This window comes from Salvelinus sp. IW2-2015, linkage group LG19 (assembly GCF_002910315.2).
Source record: "Salvelinus sp. IW2-2015 linkage group LG19, ASM291031v2, whole genome shotgun sequence".
Taxonomy (NCBI): domain Eukaryota; kingdom Metazoa; phylum Chordata; class Actinopteri; order Salmoniformes; family Salmonidae; genus Salvelinus; species Salvelinus sp. IW2-2015.
The window spans coordinates 9,528,584-9,544,743 of record NC_036859.1 but is presented as its reverse complement, the minus strand read 5'-3'; the positions used below and the strand labels follow the sequence as shown (position 1 = coordinate 9,544,743).

Below are 16,160 nucleotides of genomic sequence, written 5' to 3'. Positions count from 1 at the left end.
AGTCAGGCAGAAGGGGAGATATATGCTAATAAGGCTGGGACTTTGTGACTCCCAACAAGGGGGATTAAAAAGTGTGGCAGCAGAGAGAGAGCGAGAGAGGCTCCGAGGCCCAGAGCACAACACATAACTAGCTCAGCTCAACAGTACCATGCAAATATAGTAATATAGTGCTACAGTAATATGGCATGACAACATAGCAACTCTCCAGGCTTTAGCCTACTGACCAACGCCAAACTAGTGCAATGGCGCACAACTAAGGTAAATGATTCATCAGTTGTTACGCAGTTCAAACAAGTACCGACATAGGCCCTACACAGACCTCAAAGCTTACTACATGATATAACATTTGTGGCATCATGCTAGTCATGCTCTAGTCTAGATTGATGTAACATCACACAAGACAAGTACAGCGTGGCATCAAACACTACCACTGATCACAAGACTCGTTTGACTCCATTTAAGTATAGMAAAACATTAGTATGTTACTAGGCAACAACCCCCACCACTATTAACAATCAAAAAAGACATAGCTGAGGGAGTTCTGGAAGAAACGTTCTATTGAACAGCACATGGAGCGGAAGACTATCGATCTGGATCAGGCATTAGAAAACGGTGCCATTGTGCTCCTTTCGCTGTGCTGCCCGTGGAGATAATATTGAGGGTTTTTAATGAAAGTGAGTTCTACTGTAAATGGATTTGTGCGTACTTAAAAATATCAATTGTCATTATTCGGTCTCTTCTTCACAGCTGTGGCCTTGTCATCTCTCTTTTGATAGTGTCGTCTCCTGTCCATAGGTCTGCGATGCATTCGAATTCCAACCTTGGGTACTTTGGTGTTTATTGATCTCTGAAAAGTTCCCCCTCAACTAGCTGGGCCGGCAGGCTCCCCGGTAACACCCTTGAAACGTAAACAGGCGAGAAGGAAGTTGAGATTTTGTCTTTTTAATAATCAACGTACAATATATCGTACCTCCCTTTTCTATGAGGAAGGACAAACTTTATTTTGTTGATGTACGAAGGCTTCAATGTCAACACTTGGGTTGGGGATGCATCAAGGATATTGTTAGACAAAATATCCTGTGCATTAGCAACATTCTGTTCACACACTCACTCACTCACACACACACGCACGCACGCACGCACGCACGCACGCACGCACGCACGCACACACACACACACACACACACACACACACACACACACACACACACACACACACACACACACACCACACCCACCCACACACACACACACACACACACACACAACACCACACACACACACACACCACACACACACATTACTTTGCCTGCAGGGAGAGTGCTCATAGATTACGGGGGACGTTCTCTAAAATGGCAGGCAGTTTTGAGAAGATCAGATAGCTGTTTGATGTGTGAAAACAGCCAGGCAGAAGAGGAAGAAAGGCAGTCTTGATGGGCATCAGGTGTAATTTCTGTAAATGCCTCTGCTGCCTGAGTGACTCACCACTCCTCTGTGTCCATGTGGTGTATTTCTACCCAGGAGACCTTGACACAGACCAGCAGAGCTGTCTGCTACAAAAACACCCCTCTGACCTTAGGTTATCATTGTGCAGGTAGACCACTGAAGCTTCGACTTTTGTTATTGAAATGCAGGAGAGGTACGGTGCCCAGGTGTAATGCTTGTTAGTCGGCGTCTGAGTATAGAGTCATATTATGTGTGGGAAAAGCTTGGTAGCACGTTCCACCGTCCAAATACAGACTTTTCTCTCCTTGTTAAAAACATAGATCTCTGGTGGTTTCCCATGAGAATGAAGGGAGGGAATATGTTAATTCATTATCTAACACTTGAATGGATGTGAACGCTGATCATGAGAATTTGCTAAATCACATGGTTAGAGGGGTCATGGTATATCCCTGTACTCAAACACTTAGCGCTAAACGTGTTCAATTCAAAGTAATCCGATTGGTAATGATTTTAGATCATGCCAGTGGGCTGTAGTAGTGTAGGAATGGATTCTGAGTGAATGATCTTTTCCCTAGAGGTTCTTAAAGCAATGTGAGGATGTTGTGAATACTCTGCTAATCCTGGTACTGTATACAGTCTCCCTTGAACAGTTTCACTTGATCCAATTTTTAGCTGGAAATGTTATTTTGCTATAACCTTTAACCCAGCTATAGAACACTCTGACCAATCTGGGACCCTGTTGATCATAAGCCCTTCTTTCTCTTTGTATTACGGTGATGAGTTTGTATTCTAAGCTCAGAGCCGGCCCTGAAGTGGACTTATCGTTCTGCACTTATCAAAACGAGGACTTCGTCTGGATGACTGGATTACACTCTTCCGTTCTACTCTCCGTTGGTTCCTTTGTTGTTTTCCCTCCTTTTCTTTCTTCTCTCTCTGTCCCGACGAACCCACAACTCAGGGGATTTGCCTCTTCAGGCCTGGCAGGGAATGGCCGGTGACTGGTTCCCAATGCCCGTGCAGCTGTGATGCTCACCGCTCACGTTTACCATCTTGTGACAGATTTCACCTGCAGCCCAGACACAATCAGGGCATGGATAGATGAATTCCATCTGCACAGATTTATCCTCAACTTCTTCGTTGAGGAGGAGCGAGGAGGAATGACTCCTCGTCCTCCAGATTCACTGTGCTGCTTTATAAAGCTCAACACTTTTTGACAGGTCTGCTTTTATCTGCTGAGGTTCAAGACAAGGCCTGGGCTATGTGTGTTCAGTGGCTTTATGCTCTTAAAACGTAGTGATGGTCTCCCAAGACGGGCCTGTTTTGCTCGTGGCTGGCTCTTCTATCTCCTCTTCTCTCTGTTGTTTGTTTCTCCATKCATAATTCTATGGGCGACTGTTCTTGGACTACCTTTCTTAGAAAGGCGAGTTCTCTCTTTCTTCTCTGACTTTTGTGGGTCCAGAGGCGATCCCCTGAGCTTTCTACCGGGAACAGAACAACACACATATTTGTTGTTGTTTGTGTGGGGTTTGTGGCGGTGTCTTTCTTGCAGTCTAGCAGTGTGTGTGTGTTGAGAAGAGACTGTGTGTGTGTTTCACGTATTTGAGTGTCTGGAATTAGGAGAGAATGGCTATGTTTTAGTTTTGTGTTTTTGTGTGCCCGTGGTAATATATATGTGTGCRTTTGTGTGAGAGATGGGGCTCCAGAGAGGAAAAGGGAGCTAGACAGCACGGACGGAGGTGAATCGTAATTAAAATGTTCAGTCTCGTTAAGTTGGTGACAGCCTTCACTGCAACTCGGCTTCCTGCGATCGATGGCGGAGATCTGCCTCTAATACTAACGAACCAAACGATCGTTTGAGTTTGGGGCCCAAGGAAGGGAAAAATTAATTAAGATATTTATGGCCCCAATTAATCAGTTCAGCAAGAAACTCTGTGCACCCGAGGGGGTAAATGGAACACGGCAGGAAGCAGCGGAACGTTAAAAGACGAGAGGGTGTTCCACCGTCTACATACCGCATTCCCCCTACTCACCTTTAACCCACTGTGAGGAGCCGTTAACTCTGGGGTAGCTGCCCTCATCCCCGGGACACTATAGCTCATCAGCGTCTGGAGGAGGAAGTAAGGGAGGCAGGGCCTGGTAATCACACAGGTTGGTTGTCACAGCGATTATAACCTGGACAGTGCTCTGAATTGTGTTAAATGTAGAATTAGAGATTAGTCTATTGGAGAACAATGTCGTTCACACATGTCGACATCCCACAACTTTGAGATGAGGAAAATACCCTCCGGAGGCTCCAGATTTATAGTTATGAGCACAGGGACAACCAGCCTGTGTCTCCCCTGCTGATACCGTGGGGGATATCAAGCGCATCACCTGGAGCAGAATGAGGGTGTATATTGATGGGTGTATTGCCATTAGACACAGCATGAGTAACACATTCAACCTATTATCATGAGTAACACATTCAACCTATTATCATGAGTGACACATTCAACCTATTATCATGAGTAACACATGCCGTGTTTTCAACCAATGCATGGTACTACATGTAACATCATCCACTCATTAGAACAATGAGTCACCCTCTATAGTCTACTCTGAGCCACTCTGTTCGACAGAAGAATGCAGTCCGGGTACGTACGTGGATCAGTTGAAGGACTGCACTGACCCCATAAAGTCACTGGGAAACCGCAGTCTGACACAACATCCCAGATAGACACCGGTAATGAACCCTTCTCTCAACCACTAACAACCGCGCAYCGATATTCTGACCTGCTACCTGCCCTCAGCCCGTTAACAAGGTGCCCATGGCAACGACCGYCTGGCCGGCAAGTTCCCTGACAATATGTTCCTCCTGGACAGAGCGGGTGTCATTGAGCCTGGGTGAGAGGTCGTTCTGATTGGATCTTCAAACTGCAGTAGCCTGCATGTGTAGTAGCGCTCTCGGAAATACAGACATATTCAATGAATGATACCCTGTTAACTTGTGTTGTGGTACTTCCAGTCRGTAAATCCTGTGGTTGTGAATATGAAATGTTCCACTTGTTATATGAGTACTATATAGGTTTTATAATGGTATGTTGTGTCATCAATATGGATGCCAGACACCTGTCAATTCCAATGTCACTGGGCCGTCAACGGGAGAGGGTTGGCTGATTGATTGAAGTTAGAGAGAGAGCACGGAGGGTGAGGGACGCTACGACAGCATCATGATTGACAGGGAATGAGGAAAGGACAGGAACGACAAGCAGAGGAAGGGATAGCATACTAAAACAAACCTGGGGCAGAGAAAGATGGAGAGACAGCGATGGATAGATAGGCAGAGCTAGAGAGACGGGTGGTGAGTGGGAGAGGTGGTAATAGAAAAAGACGAGGAGGAGGAGGAGGAGGAGGAGGAGGATGAGGGAGTGTAAGGTTTTTTCTTAAGAAAAACGATTTGTTTAAATGGGGAAGGAGGCAGGAGAGGAAGGGAGAAAGGGTGAAGGAGGAGTATTTTGGGATTATTTGGACTTCATTCATGCCCCAATGAATGTACTGACAGGGTCTGTCTGCACAACAACACTGCTCAAGTGTCATACACACCAACGCACTAAATTGCACAAAACAGCACATAGTTAAACAAAAACACTACACAACTCACAAAGCTCTAAACAACAAGAGTGCACAAAATCAAGAGCACAAATCAGTATTGCGCATGGCAACACAGTGCGACCTACCGAACACTTTCGGCACTCAGTGTAACAACAACTATCTGACTACGCCGTGCGACGCACCACTGCTTGTGTAAGTGTGATTTCTGCCCCGTTAGTTGATCTGTCCTGCTTGTTCATCTGTGAGTTATCCTACCTACCTTGCTGTGTCGCTCCACTCTTAATTAACACAGTGGGATGATTAAAGTTTTAACTTAATTATCTTTATCCTTTCTCTTAGGGTGTTCAACCCTCCGTGGGAAACTGAATGAGACATTCTGCAAGAGGGAAAAAAACAGCAGAGAGGAGCTGTGAATAGATAGATAAAGATATTCAATGCGGCACCTGTCCTCCATCTCAGTGTGAAGGGCATGTAATGGAAGAGTGAGAGGGAGGATACATGGGAAGAGAAATAGAGGAGAGAATGAATACAACCGGAAAACAAGTATTTCCTTACATCAAGCATCACTCAAACTAGGACATCTCACCACAGGACAAGATGATTACCAGGAATCTGCTCCTATTGGTCTCACTGTGTCTGTGGGAGGAGCTTATGGGAGAAGGTTCTGCCACTAAGATTGTCAGGAGAAGAGGTGTGGGCGGGACTCACATGCTGAAGATAGGGGAGAACAGAGTAGCGGACCAATGGGATTCAAGCGTGAATTCAAACGTGATGCCCATGGTGACTCTTAGAAACTCAATTGGTCATGACCTGGGGGGTGATAGTGGCTCTATCTCTCACCCCAAAATAYCCCAGAATCATGCAGCCATGCCATCTAAGGAGAGGCAGGCTTTTAAACCTCATCCAGTTTTGGACTTGGAAGAAGACCTTATCAAAAAAGGAGAATCAACTCTGTCTGTGTCACCCAATAACAGGGAATCCGTCCAGGAGAAAGAACTTAAAAAGATCAAGAACAGTACCAATAATGCTGGGACTCCCACCAAAACAGGGAGGATATTCCTAGTTCACCATAGACCAGACCTACACTCCAATAGAACCAGATTCAAATCCATTTCCCGATCCAGAGTGAGACCAGATCTGAGCGTTCACACCACAGGGCTGCAAGGCAAAGRACTCACTATGGATTCAACCAGAAAATTAAATGTGACCGGCAGCTACAGTGTCCTGAAACTGCTGTCAAAGGAGAACCTGGTGATGATTGTGAACTCACAGATGCAGAGTGTTCCGAGACTGAATAATTTTCAGAGCAAGAGCAGCCGAAGCAGAAAGAGAGATTTAATTGATGTGGACCACAGCCCGATGGAGGCCCTAAAATTACAGRAGCAAGATTTGGCTGTTACTCAAAACCACTTCGCATTGGATAATCCAACTGCACTGCCGCATATAAACCCTGTCACAAATCCTGATCCAAGTCTAGAAAAGGCTGTTCACACTTTAAGTGAAGTCACTCTAGATTCTGGTGTGGGAAAAGACAACTCTGAGACGAGGGGTGTAGATAGTACAGTCACTTGGAAGAGCAAACACACTTCTCACCCTCTGTCAACACCTATGAATGAGGTCAGTCTCGACACTGACAGGGAAATGGCCATTAGTAAGATCAGTAAGACTGACCCTCCGGTCACAACCAAGCTTCTCCCCTCAGACATCTCTTCTCAGACAATTGCTGGCTCTCCCTCAGTGTTCATCTCGCAGCCCCAGGGAGAGGGGACTGGGAGTGTGGCGGGGGATTCCCATAAGGAGAGTTTTCTTCACACAGCCGCACCAGGACTCAAAATCCTCAACCCGATTTCCACTCAAGACCCTGAAGGTGGCGCCACAGAGTCAATCGATAGCAGCCATGTCCTCAAACTCCACCCAGACACACACTGGGGCTTCAGCCAGGACAAGGCAGCCGGTGGGGGGATGACAGTCGAGTCCCATCCCGGGAATGGGCGGGGCCTGGTGTTCCAAGAGGCGGATGAGGAGGAGGGCCGTGGTCAAACGGATGGGGAGGGGACTCGGTCACGCAGCAGGAGGAGTTGGATCTGGAACCAGTTCTTTGTGATTGAAGAGTACAGCGGGCCTGAACCGGTGCTCATCGGACGGGTAAGGAACCTTTATTAACTATTCATTAGAGTTATGAAACTTTATGTATAACTTATTCCAGCCAAGCGTCTCTAACTCTAACTCCTACTCTCAACCCTATCACTGACACACCTGGCTCAACTAATCGTGGTCCTGACTGAAGACCATGATTAGTTGAATCAGGTGTGTTAATGCTGGGCAAGTACAAAAGCCTGCACACCAACTCCAGGACCAGAGTTGAAGAGCCCCAAGTTCTGAACTGTCCTAATTCAACCCTAACATTATCTAACATTAATGCTCTTTATGTACACTGGTGATACTATCTCATTGTCCTCAGCAGCTGCAGGGTTTGTTTTGTATGTGTCGTAAACCTTCAATTGGAATTGATTTACAGCAGACCAGTCTACTGTGGTGCCCTCCAATCCTCATGAAGACTTAGATGAATCAATGAGGCACTGAGGCTCAACAAAACCCCTTCAACCATACTGGCCCCTGGGACCAGTCATGACTAGCACCAATCTACACACACCAATGGGAATTGATATCTTCATGAGAATTAATGGGCTACGTTTTTCATTACATCATTGATCCTGAAGGCAGTATTAAAAGTTTTCTCTCATTTCAGACCAGGTCAATTCTTCTCCCTCATGGACAGCGGACTCCCTCATGGACAGCAGTCCAGTAGGTCCGGTGGAATGATATTTCAATCAGGTTGATTTACATTTTAGTCATTTATCACCTTTTATCCAGAGCGATTTACARGAGCAATTTGGGTTAAGTGCCTTGCTCAAGGGCACATCGATAGATTTTTCACCTAGTCGGGTCGGGGACTCGAACCAGTGATCTTTCGGGTTACTGGCCCGACGCTCTGAACCTCTAGGCTACCTGCTGCCCTTGATACATCTTACAAACATAGATTTATCACTACTACATTAACCACCTCAAAATACTACCAGGGGCTGTATTTCTCCCCCTTCGCTCTGGTAATTCATTATAGCAATCGTGTAGCCGACTCATCCTGCTCCATTGGTTTCCAAAGACTACTGTGGATGTGACTTAGGCCATGTTGACTGGACATGAGCATACCCAAGCTCTCACTGTACTTAACCTTAGAGTTGCGCTGTGTTGATACGCTGCAGTGTAGATGGCTAATGTATAAGTCACTGTGGCCAGTTTGCTGAGTAAATGAATAGTAATGATTCTGTGTGAGTGCTGCGGGCTGTCAGACAGCACTGAGGGAAAAAGAGAGAGGGGGGAAGAAGCCTCGCTCTGTGGGAAATGTCTCACTGTCTGCAGATCCTATTTTACAAACGCTTAGGCCAAATTGCTTCACGGTTTATATCTAACTGTACAGACTGTCAGGCAGGGGCCCTCTCCGACTGAGACCGGAGTCTGTAAGTAGCCTACTGACTATTAGGGAATGCTTAATATGGGCACCTCAATCAGGCCTTCCAGTACATGATGTATGATGGATGACAAATTGCCCAAATTGATACAGAACGGGCAAGGACAAAATGCATGAGCTGAATGTCCAGCGGTACAGATGGCCAGCAGTGTAAGTCATTAGTTCCAATATGCTCTGGTGAGCAGGTATTTACGCCTGCAGATTGTATTGAGCTCTATGAGGAAACACAGCCAGACCACACACGTGCCATATGATATTGCTGACACATGGAGTCCTCCCAGAACACCAATTGTGTGTGTGCGTGTGTGTGTGTGTGCGTGTGTGTGTGTGTGTGTTTGTATGTGTGTGTGCCTGTGTGTGTCAATTATATCAGAGTGTATCAGAGCTGTACATACATGCATAATGCTTTTATACATCTTAATATGAATGTTTCATCTTCCTGCTCTGGCCCAGTATAGGCTACAGGCTGTACAGGCTGCAGGCTCAGCTGCAACGCACTGAAGATCAATGGGGACATGATGCTTTGCGTCTCCTTATTAGAGAGATGATCATGGTTCGATGATGGAGACTGTGATGACGGATATATACTGTATAGACTGCCGGTGCTTGTGCCAGATGTGTTGCAGTTCAAGGTTTTAGCCGTCAAAGACACACACACGCACGCACGCACGCACACACACACACACACACACACACACACACACACACACACACACACACACACACACACACACACACACACATACTGTACAAACACACACACACATATTACTATATATTGCTATATACAGGAGGATCACCCTTGATAAACATGAGCAAAAAAAGACTGTATAAAATAAATAATTAAAATACTGAGCTATGTTGTATGCTGAAAGAAATTGGCAAATTATATTATTGTATACTAATACAATTGATCAAAGAAAGAGGTTTTGTTCAATAAGTAATACTTTTTTTTTCAAAAAGTTAGGGGTGAAAATGATTGTGAGGATAACAGCACTGAGCCTTTTCCTAAAATGTTTTATGAGTCGGAGAACACGTTGGGAGGAGTCTTAGACTATTTCTCCATACAGAATCCTTCCTAATCCTTGATATCCTTYGTCTGCGCTTATGAACTGCCCTCTTCAATTCAAACCACAGGTTTTCAATRGTTTTCAAGTCCGGAGAGTGAGATAGCCATTGCAAAATGTTTATTTTGTGGCCAATGAACCATTTCTTTGTGGATTTTGAAGTGTGCTTGCGGTTATTGTCTTACTGGAAGATCCACTTAAGGCTATGTTTCAGCCTCCTAGCAGAGAAAAACAGGTTTTTGTCCTGTTACTGGGTAAAGTTCATGAGCAAAATGGCCCCATAACATCAACGATCCACCACCTTATTTTACAGAAGGTATAGGGTTCTTTTCTGTTTATGCATTGTCATTTCGACGGCGAACCCATCACTGGTGTCCGTGGCCCAAGAGCTCTATTTTCATGTCATCTGACCAAAGTACCCGTTTCCAACCCAAGTGCCAATGCCGCATAGCAAACTCCATGTGTTTACATTTGTTGGATGACATGAAAATAGAGCTCTTTGGCCACGCACACCAGTGGTGGGTTTGGCGTCKAAATGAGATAGTGTTTGTTAAAAAAAAATCTCTTTCTCTGAGCAATTGTATTAGAATAAAATATTATAATTTCCCAATTTTTTCGAGCATACAATATTGCTCAGTTTTTTTTGATTTTTTTTGATTCTGTCATTTTTGCTCATCTTTATCAAGGGTGTCAATCATTTCAGACCCCACTGTACTGCTATATATAACTCATGCCCTGAACATTGATTGTTGTACATAAAACATGGTTAATGCCACAGTACCTTGATGGCAGAAAGGCTGTACACAGCACAAAGCTGGATGTCTATGTTTATCTGGTGGAGCCAGCATCTCAGCCATGTGATAATTATGAATTTAATTGACGTTGTCATCACATGTTCTACATTGGGGTTTTAAGATTCTAACAGTGCCAGTGTGAAACAGAATACTGATGGAATACAGAGTCGATAGGCGTGTAGCAAAGGTTTGAGTTTGCCTCAGTAGTGCTCGAGTGAACTCTAACACTGCTCTCCTCTCTCTGTGGGAGCCTCACTAAGCTGAAATGGCATTTTAAAAGTATTTATTTGCTGAGCCCAGTGCATATTCTATCTACTCTGCCTGAGCTGTCATTCACCTGCATGACTCAAAACCCTCTAGCTGTCTGGAGCGCGTCATTGGTAAACCAGGGGCGAAATAGGAGATGGTCTGGTTAGATTTGATCAGTATTTATACGATCCCTGTCCCCCAAAACAACTTACCTAGATCATAATACTCTCCATGCACACACGACACTCTTTACTGATCTGTCTGTAAAAAAAATATTATATTAAAAGGGATCTTCAGGAATACACTCTGAATCTTTATCTAATTGGATTTGTATAACATTTCTGCTTTCCATAAGACGAGAACCAATCAGGATTGTGAGAGGCAGTTTTAAGTGCATTATATGTCGATGGCGGTAGTAGTGTTTAATATGTCTTGTGTGGGCGCTGGTATTTGGTGGCTGTCGCGGGGGGTTTTGCAGGGCTGTGTGGTTCTCTGGAACTCAGTGTTTCACAGCTCTTTGTTCATTGGCTCCTTGGCTGTGAGCGGGGGACCATCTCCTTGTCCCTTAAATGGAGACCAACATGTTGGTTTAACTCAGCAGCCGCTGTGCACACAAACGCACGCATGCACTCACACACACGCACACAAATAGGTCACAAATGCCCCTACAAAGTCACGAAACACAATTATACGCATGTACAAGGAACTCATTATGCGCATGGTGCGAGGAAAAGGAAGAGAGAAAGCAGGGGAGTTAAAGAGAAGAGGAGCTCGAAGGGGGACAACAGTTACACACACACCTGCTGGCAGGAAGCTCATCAATATTAATCCCAACATGTCTAATTCCAAACTGCTTTGTGTTTTCTTACGTTTCCTCTCTCCCTGGGAATGTCATTTAGCCTCGGGGCTGAAGCACAGCAGGGGCGAGAGAGCAATTAGAGACAGAGGAGGAAGATGGCGGGAGGGAGAGAGCGATAGGCGAGAGAGATAAAGGAGGGAGGAAGGGAGCGAGAGAAGGAGAGAGAGGAGGGGGATCAAGGGGCGATGGAATGGGACTGGGGCGAAGACAGATTTGGAGACCAGAAATGGTAGAATGGAGGGATGAAGAGAGGGGAAAGGAGGGATGGGAAGAAGGAGGAAACGGGGGAGGCGTTTTAAGCAGAGAGGATATGCAGAGAGGGAAAATGAGGGAAGAAAGTGTGTAAAGGTTAATGGCGTACAACTAACAGAGCGGAAGAGCATGTGAGGATAAAAGAAAGGAGCGTGCACGTTCTAGAGTTGACCTCACAGTCTATCAACCCTACTCAGCCAGACAGAGAGAATGGAGACCAGAGGAGAGAGGCTGTAAAGGAGTAAAAGTAAGGAAAGAGAAGAGGCAGCGTGCATGGAGAGAATAAAGAAAGGAGGCAGGGGAGAGGGGAGAGGGAGTGGAGCAAACGAGAGAGAGAGAGTGTGGTTTAATATTAAAAAACCCCGTGGAGAGCAAATTCAAACAACTTCTGTGCTGAGTGGGAGCTGAGAGAGAGGGGAGCGTGTGAGAGAGAAAGGGAGAGAGCGTGAGGAGAAACTGTAGAGTCTATTAAAGGTGAAATTCAAAGCGTACAAAAGCCTGCCTTTCTCTACCTTTGTTCTCCTTTCCTTTCTCTTTTTATAGCCTGTGTTTAATCTCAGAATAATGTCGAGCAAATTTGCAAAGTGAGTGTGTGAATTTAAAGCATTACCATAGCTAAGTCTCTAATGTTGAGAAGGGAGTATTTTACCTGGAGAAACTCACAATGATACCCGTCATGGTGTACCACCATTTTACCCCAAGATAACCCACTGATTACATACATTTCAACCGTGACCAGAATTACGTACCATTAAGATGTACAGTATGAAATATATACGTAAAGCACATGCATAGAATATAACGTACAGTAAGATATGTATGGAGGTGAAATAGTGACTTAAGTATACAAGTGTGTGATATGGTTTGTTAGCCAGGTGAGCCATGTTATTATACAGTTGAACCCACATGGGGGTTAATTGTGCTATTATGGAGCTAAAAGCATATTCAGGTTAAACGCAACAATTTGATCAAATGAAACACATCACGTGGGTAAAGCCGTGATTATATGAAGTGAAGGCCCTAGCTGGGGTGAACTCCTGATTATGCATGGCCCAGTGTGAGTGCAGCTCGTGACCTTGAGCTAATATGTATTCACTGGCCTCTGAGCTGAGAGTGAGACTACATGGCCATCCGCTCCACTTCCCCCAGTGCCCCTGAAGGAGGCCAGTGAGTCTGGTCGGGTTGGAGGGGAGGGATAGGGCGCTGTGCCCATCTCTCTCTACACACACACACACACACACACACACACACACACACACACACACACACACACACACACACACACACACACAGCGCGCATAGATGCATAACCAACAATACAGATCCACACCTCATTTGCAGTACATCAATGCAAAAATACACAAATGCACCCAATGCACACAAACAGATTCATGCTAAATTATTGGAAAACATCAAACAGTGCTTCAAGACCCATTTCTTTCTATTTCCCTCTGCTCTCTCTAAAATCCCATTGGCAGAGCAGTCCTCTTGGCAGTGGCACGCGGTGGCATATTATGGGCGATTTGCCCTTTAAATGTACGAATGTGATTTAACAGTAGGCCTCCGGTGGCCTTTTCCCACGTTGCCACTTGCCCTCCTGCTAAAAACATGATGTGAAGTATACATCATCAAGAATGGGCATTAGGCGATAAAATACGATCTGCACTAACCACCACACGTTTCTCTCTCATATATCAGCTGATTATGATAATCAAAAGCAGGATTGCGTGAGTCTAGAGCTAAAAGCTAAAATCATTTTGTTGTGAATAATGTATCATGGTGGCAGGGAATAATAATAGTATATATTAAAAGGCTTGTGGTGATAAGGTCTGGTAATAATTCTGATATAAATAATGTTGGCCAAAGTGGGGTGGGGGGAGTGCAAAACCACTAAGACAGGACTAAATTAGATCACAACAGACCAGGACAAACTGTCCACAACACAACCACATATATAAAGACTCCAATACAGGCCAAACACAAGGCTTGAATCAATCTTGCTCACTAAGCACACGATTGACCCATACCTGCTGTTCTGTTGACACTTAGAGAGAAAGAACAGAAAGAAACCCGACCAAAAAATCACAGAAGCCAAGTGTAACTCCGGTGAGGGGAGTTTCCTTGGTATTTTTACTGAACCCAAATCTATGATGTGATTGTATGAGGCCGTAGGAAAAAGGTTATTTCTCTACTTAAACACAGGTTTGAAGGATTTCAACCCTCAGAAATATACTTCAAACAAAAAGAAACTAAAAAACAGGTGTTAGAGGTAGTGGTACGGGGGGGGGGGGGGGGGTAGAGCGAGGATGTTGGGGCTAAGTAACAGACCAGAGCCCTACCCCTCTGGGCCGCTGGTTATCTGGAGTATCCAGCTGGGATAAAGTGTCTGATGATGATCAGACTCTCTTCACAGCATCTCGTCTCATAGTGTTGACTTTAATTATGTGTCACTGGGTAGATTAGGCCTCTTCTCTCTAAGCCCCTGTCATGGCTCCAGAGCCCTGGCCCGCACTCACGCTGTTCCTCAGGCTGCAGGTGCTGGGGGGGGGGGGGGGTAGATGGGGGAGGGGAAGGCTCTGGTCACGGACATGGCTCACAGTCCCGGCCCTGGGCCCTGCCAGCTGGAGGGTGATCTGGGGTGAAGACCCATCTGACCCTCTGTCATTAGACAAGTGTCTTTAAGATTAGTGCTCTGGCCAGCCAGGCCACGCGACACACTGGAGCAGGAGCACTGTGTTTCATTTCGGGCGTAGTTACACTTTGAAGTGTCCTGCAAGGGTAAGAAAGACCCACTGAGAGGCTGTCTAGATCATGGCTCCGAGCACATTCTGTATTTAGCCACAAGGCTAGTTTATAAAGTTGGCTCTGAAGTGAAGTTGTTGTTGGCCACTTCCCAAATTGATACCGTGCCCTTCTCCCCTATGCCCTTGTTGACTCCCCCTCGAGGACACGAAAGGAGTGGGTTGGTATGAACGGCACGGAAACAGCCCTAGACGTCTAGACACTTGGTATACACTGATCATGGGACCCTGGCTCTTTGAAGTCATGATGTGTTCAGTGGTAGTCCACCAAACAGTGCACGAGGAGACCATTCTCCACAATGTAGTTGAAGATCTAGGCATATCCTCCCTCACGCTGTCTCCAAAGCCTTTGCTTCTTCTCCCCGGTGTGATGGGGATTGAACCTCCCACTACAGTAGTCCCTGTGTGGTGGAATGATGCCTCGAGTCCCCCGTGCCACTGGAGGCTATTGCTCTTTTACTTCAGTCAACACCAATTTCCCACAACTATGCTTTCCCCTTCTACACCATCCCCCCAGAATGTGTGCCGAGGAGAACATATTCATTAGCCTAATGCACAGATGCAAAGTGGATTTTCTTACTTCTTCATGTTTTTATGATTTATTGTGAGGCAGAAATGTGAAATTGAGTATACGGCTATAAGTTATTTAAGTGATTTAGAGGTTGACACCGAGTGCTTTTTCTGTGGTTTATGATGTATGGTTATTGCAAAAATGTGAAATTGAGTATATGAGTATAAGCATATTACCTTATGATAATAAAAGTAATTTAAGTGATTTAGGGGTCTGGGAGCCAAGGTTTGCATACACAGTAGCAGGCGCCTCAGTCAGTACTGCCACTGCTGAAGTCTGAGTCTGATTACTCTGGCAGGTGATACTGTGGTGAGTTTGGTGATTTCTCTGATGTGGTCAGTGGCTGACTGTTTTTTTTCTTTCAATGGATTTGATGAAGCATCTGACTGTTATGGGCTCTTACAGGGGAAGTTACGGGGTGTTATTGGTTGTGGTGAATGTGAATAGGTACGTGTACTACATGATAGCGTCCTTGTTGTTGTAGTACTGTAATGTTCGATGAGATCATTCATCTATGCTGTTATTGGTTAAATGAAAGGTATGTGAGTTAACAGGGGGTCCATATAAAGCTAATGGTTAATGTTATGAAGACAGATTAGAAGTCTGTTATGGAGGCCCCAGTGTTGTACCATATAATACTGTGTGTTGATCAGTGACGGACAGATTAGAAGTCTGTTATGGAGGCCCCAGTGTTGTACCAAATAATACTGTGTGTTGATCAGTGACGGACAGATTAGAAGTCTGTTATGGAGGCCCCAGTGTTGTACTATATACAGTGCTGTGTGTTGATCAGTGACGGCCAGGTTAGAGGGCACATCTTGAGAGGACTCTTCTCCTCACCTCCCGGGCCAGAGATTGGCCGGCCTTTTGTCATCACAGACACCACTCACTGTGGTAATGATGGCAGGAGCTTCATTAAGGGCCTCGTTAAGTCCCCTCGTTAAGCCACGTCGTTAAGGCCGTTAACGACCCCTTCGTTAAGAACCCTGAATGTGTTTAGT

General features: G+C 45.4%; 1 protein-coding gene across 2 annotated transcripts in view; it reads left to right on the top strand.

Moving 5' to 3' along the window:
- The window catches only part of LOC111979283 (uncharacterized), a 136,508-nt gene that overhangs the window by 46,895 nt on the left and 73,453 nt on the right, over positions 1–16,160 (top strand). For both annotated transcript variants that reach the window (XM_024009714.3, XM_024009713.3), the window contains exon 2: positions 5,377–7,182. In XM_024009714.3, the coding sequence (XP_023865482.1) occupies positions 5,635–7,182 (1,548 nt within the window). In that variant the 5' untranslated portion in view covers positions 5,377–5,634. The remainder of the gene's footprint in view (positions 1–5,376; positions 7,183–16,160) is intronic.